Below are 4,716 nucleotides of genomic sequence, written 5' to 3'. Positions count from 1 at the left end.
CGGCACTAGTGTTATTGGTTAGATTCTACACCTATAAAGAACAGTCCAAGGGTCACCAGGGTGATCCTTAATAAAAAGTATTACACTCAAAGTTGTTAACACCTTTTCACCCTTTCACTGTAAAGTCCCAAACAGTTCACTGTTCATCGCAGCACTAGACGACAGGTTTTATAACACTACCTGCCGCCACCACAAAGTGTTTTATTTCATGCACTTGCTTCACATAATGTTTATAAAAGACTCTAGAGGATATCCAACCTGTATATGAGCGGAGTCTATCAAAGTCCATATGCTGAAAGAAGGTCAACAAGGAAGCAATTTTTCTCGGATCATGACCTGCGGGTGTACTCTCAGGATCTGCTCTGCGAATAAAGTAGGTGAGCTTCGCCCTCAGTTGTTTCAGGGATAAATTTGATCCTGAGGTTTCGCCTATGAAGAGCTATCCTCCCTTGAAGTCTGAACTTCTTCGAAGATAGACCTTTAGACACTCTACTAGACATAGAGAGACATCTTCCTTCAGAGGGCAGATTCTTCAAGGACCCCACCTTTTGGTGGGTAGCTCATTTTTGGCGAGAAATGTAGGATCGGAAAAAAGATTCAGTTCTCCCTCTTCTGTGAACTGAATATGACCCTCGTCTCTTGATAGGGCTACTATTTCACTAACTCTAGCCCCTGAGGCTATAGCGAAGAGGAATATAACTTTCTGTGTTAGATACTTTACGAAGCAATCTTCATTGTTCAAGTTCGAAGCTTAGTGCAAGACTTTGTCCAAAGACCATGAAATGGGCTTCGGAGGGGCTGCTGGTTTAAGTCTAGCGCATGCTTTCGGAATCTTGTTGAAGATTTCGTTCAACAGGTCCACTTGGAAGACGTAGAGAAGAGGTCTAGTCAAAGCTGACTTACACGTACTTATCGTGGTGGAAGCCAAACCTTGTTCATGAAGGTGGATGAAGAAGGACAGGCAGAAGTCTATCAAGATTTCTGTCTGCTATTATGCTTTAACAAAAGAGACCCACTTCTTCCAAGACGATTCATATTGTCTTCTGGTTGATTTTGACTTGTATTCTTCTAAAAAGTCGATGCTGTCTTTTGAGATCCCAAACCTTTTCTCGACTGCTAAGGCGAGAAAATCAAGAGATGTAGGTTATGAGTTCTCAGTGATGAAGCGTAGACAGTCGACTTCTGAAGCAGTTAGGAGAGAACTGGGTTCAGTAGAGGAAACAGCCTCAGCCTCAGTTCTATCACTAGAGGGAACCAATTGCTCTTGGGCCATTTGGGGGTCACCACTGCTGCTGTCCCCTTGAAGGATCTCAGCTTGAGGACCTTCAGCAGGAGATATGTTGGCGGGAACAGATAGATATGACTCCATCTGTTCCAATCAAGAGACATGGCGTCCATCGCTTCTGCCCGAGGGTCCTCGTATGGGGCTATGCATCGAGGTAGTTTCTTGTTGTCGCTCGTTGTGAAGAGGCCAATCTGCAGTTCTTGGACTTTTTCCATGATGAAGGAGAATGAGTCTGCATCTAGGGACCATTCTGACTATCGGCTTTCGCCTGGATAGAGCGTCCACTGTCACATTGCGGAACCCTTGTAGGTGAACTGCTGATAAATGCCATTTTTTCTTTCTTGCCAAGCGAAAGATGGCTAACATCACGTGGTTGATGTAGGGCGATCTCGAGCCTTGTCAGTTCAAACATCTCACTATCACTTCGCTGTCCAAGACCAACTTGATGTGGGCTGATCTGTGAGGGGATAGCTTTTTCAACGTCAGGAGGACTGCCATGGCCTCCAAAATGTTGAACAGAGATGACCAGGTCCCTTGAACTTTCCTTTGATGGGAATGACCTCCCCATCCTACCGACGGTTGATGTTGTTGTAAGGGAATAGTCCATGCTAAGCTCTTGACCTTCGACCATGGCCTCAGAAGCGATCACAGTAAGGTCGGTGTCGGTCCCTGTTGATCTCTTAGAGTGTTTGATGCGTATCTTCTCCAGACTCCTGACGCATCCTTTAGCTGTGATCTTAGCACTGGGTCTGTTACTGCTGCGAACTGGAGAGAGCCCAGTACTCTTTCCTGTTGGCGTCTTGAAATCCTGTTGGATTTCATTAGTCTCTTGACAGAATCCGCGATCCCTCTCCTCTTCTTTGGTGGAATGGAGAGGCAGTGTGACTGCAAGTTCCAATGGATTCCCAACCATTGAAACTCTTAAGCTGGAGAGAGGCAAGACTTTTTGTAGTTGATCTTCAAGCACAGATGTTCCAGGAACTGGATCACCTTTGTGGCTGCCTGCAGACAAGCTGTCTTGGATGCAGCCCACACCAGCCAGTCGTCCAGGTATGCTGCTACCTGAACGCAGCATACGACTGTGTCCGCAAGTTTCGTGAAAATCCTTGGGGGTATGTTTAGTCCAAATGGCATGGCTCTGAAGACATACTTTGTCTTCCGTAACTTGAATCTTAGGTAGGAGGAGAGGGGGCAGCTGACTGGAAGGTGCCCGTAAGCATCTGCCAGGTCTATTGAGACTGTGTACGCCCCTTTTGGTAACAGGGTCCTTATCTGTTGTAAAGTTAACATCCGGAACTTGTTGTTCTCGATGAACTTGTTGAGTGGAGACAAGTCTAGAATGACTCTGAGTTTGTCAGAGTCCTTCTTGGGAACAAAAAACAGCCTTCCCTGGAATTTCATGGAATTGGCTTTCCTTATAACCTTTTTGTTCAAGAGTTCTAAGGTATGTTCTTCCAATAAGGGGGTGGAGTGTTGGAAGAATTGAGGAAATGAAGGTGGAGATCTGTTCCATTTCCATCCTAGTCCATTCTTGATTAGGCTGTGGGCCCAGGGATCGAAGGTCCAACGATCCCGAAAGTGGAGAAGTCTTCCTCCTACCAGGAGCATCTCATTGTTTGGATGATCCAGAGGGTTTGCTACCCTGACCACGTCCTCCTCTTCCTCTTGGGGGGTTTCTTGAGGAGCCTTGTCTAGACCCTCTACCTTTGGGGCAAAAGGTAGTGTTGTGTCTCTCAAAACCTGGATTAAAGGCTGGTGACTGGGCTACCAGCTGTTGAGGCACCATCTGGAAAGTGGTTTCTGGCTGAGCAACCATTTGGGGCACCGTGGTCATGGTGACTGTAGTATGTCGCACAAGTCGAGGAGACAGTTTTGGCTTCTTTGTCTTCCTCTTAGGTTGAGGACCAGTATCAGGGGAAGATTTTCTCTTAGCAGACGTGCCCTACTTTTGGAGAAAGTTCCTATTCTCCATGGCGGCTTTGGCTACTACCTCTTGGATTGCTTCCTTTGGGTAGAGGCCCTTGCCCCAGATACAGGAAGTGATCAACTTCCTGGGCTCGTGTTTGACCGTTGCATTGGCAAACACAAACTCTCTGCAGGCCCTCCTGGCCTTCACAAAAGCGTACAAGTCCTTGACCAATGTAGCCATGTGCATCTTGGCTAGGACTGTATACATGTCTGGGGTGCTTGCAATGCCTGCACACATCTCCATGGAGTTCTGGAGGGACAGGCAGCTAGCCTCTCTTTTGTCTCCTGTTCTCTTCTCCTGTTCTCATGGAACTGCTGTCCTGCAATGTCTGTGTTGAGCTTTGCGACCGAGAAGGTAAGATGGATCTCGTTCCAATCCTTCTCGCCCGTGGGCAAGGCTAGAGACGATGGCCTACACTCCTCTAGCATAGGACATGGTTTGCCTGCATCAACTGCCTTTAGCAAATAGAGGAGAGCTTTCGACGTGAAGGGAAAAGCTCTGGATGAAGGAGCAAGAAAAGTAGGGTGCTTCTTGCTCAACGCAGAAACTCTAGAGTTTGTGTAACCTGCCTTCTTCAGGCTACTCGTCAAGAGAGCCTGAGCCTTGTCGTGGTCAAAGACCATGACCTCCTTAGGTTCCGTCTCTTCCTTAGACACCAGTTCATTCTTCAGCCTGATGAAACACTCCGGGTAAGCCGAAAGGTTTGGCCAGAAATGGATATCCTCGAGAGGGATGGCCACCATCTAATTCGAAATGTAGAGTTTCCCATTCATCATGGGCATGAACTCCGCATACCTCCAGGGATTGGCTTCGGAGCATGGAGGCAGGTCAGAAACTCTGAGCCGCTTGTAGGATCCACGAGAAACAGTTACGTGGCTTGCTTCCCTGAATTCCTTCCTCATATCAAGCTGTTCCTTGCGAAGAGTATCCACCAGCTGCTGGATCTGGGCCATAAGCGCTTGGCCCGTGGGGAACAGCGGGTCTGATTGAGGGGTTGGAGCCGAAGAAGTTGATGGCACAGGCTGAAATGCCGACACAGACAGTAGATTCCGCTTCTGTCGTTTCGAGTTCTTCTTCCTCCTCAGGTTGTTGGGCTACCTCTTCTTCAGGGTCTTCTTGAAGGATGTCCATGCCTCGTAGAGCCTCGTTGATGTCGGCCTCTATTGCTAGTTGTATGCAGGGAGGCTCGGGTCGTGCCTGCGGCATGACTGCATCAGATGTGGCCTTAGGGAACATCAGGCTTCTAACCGATTCGCTTAGTAGGTAAGGTCCCGGAGAGTTCTTGTGAAACCCTCTTACCCACTTCCTAAGCGTTTCCCTCGCAGTATCCCTCGACTCCGTCGTCTTGGGATCACCGAAACCCTCGGTCATCGGGGCCGAGCTGACGTTGCAACCCTTGGGCTCCCAGTATCTCAAGGTTTCAGTTGCGATGGAGCTGGGGGCATGAGACCTGCACATGTTG

The 4,716-nt window shown here is 48.2% G+C and overlaps 1 protein-coding gene across 1 annotated transcript in view; it reads right to left on the bottom strand.

The window, feature by feature from the left end:
* The window catches only part of LOC137626586 (uncharacterized), a 12,600-nt gene extending 8,603 nt beyond the window's left edge, over positions 1 to 3,997 (bottom strand). Inside the window, exon 1 of the mRNA XM_068357640.1 lies at positions 3,525 to 3,997. Within this exon, the coding sequence (XP_068213741.1) occupies positions 3,525 to 3,997 (473 nt within the window). The remainder of the gene's footprint in view (positions 1 to 3,524) is intronic.
* Positions 3,998 to 4,716: the final 719 nt, after the last annotated feature.

The sequence above is a fragment of the Palaemon carinicauda genome, chromosome 1, assembly GCF_036898095.1.
Source record: "Palaemon carinicauda isolate YSFRI2023 chromosome 1, ASM3689809v2, whole genome shotgun sequence".
In the NCBI taxonomy this organism is placed as follows: domain Eukaryota; kingdom Metazoa; phylum Arthropoda; class Malacostraca; order Decapoda; family Palaemonidae; genus Palaemon; species Palaemon carinicauda.
The sequence above is the reverse complement of the archived record's forward strand: the minus strand, read 5'-3'. Positions and strand labels throughout refer to the sequence as shown.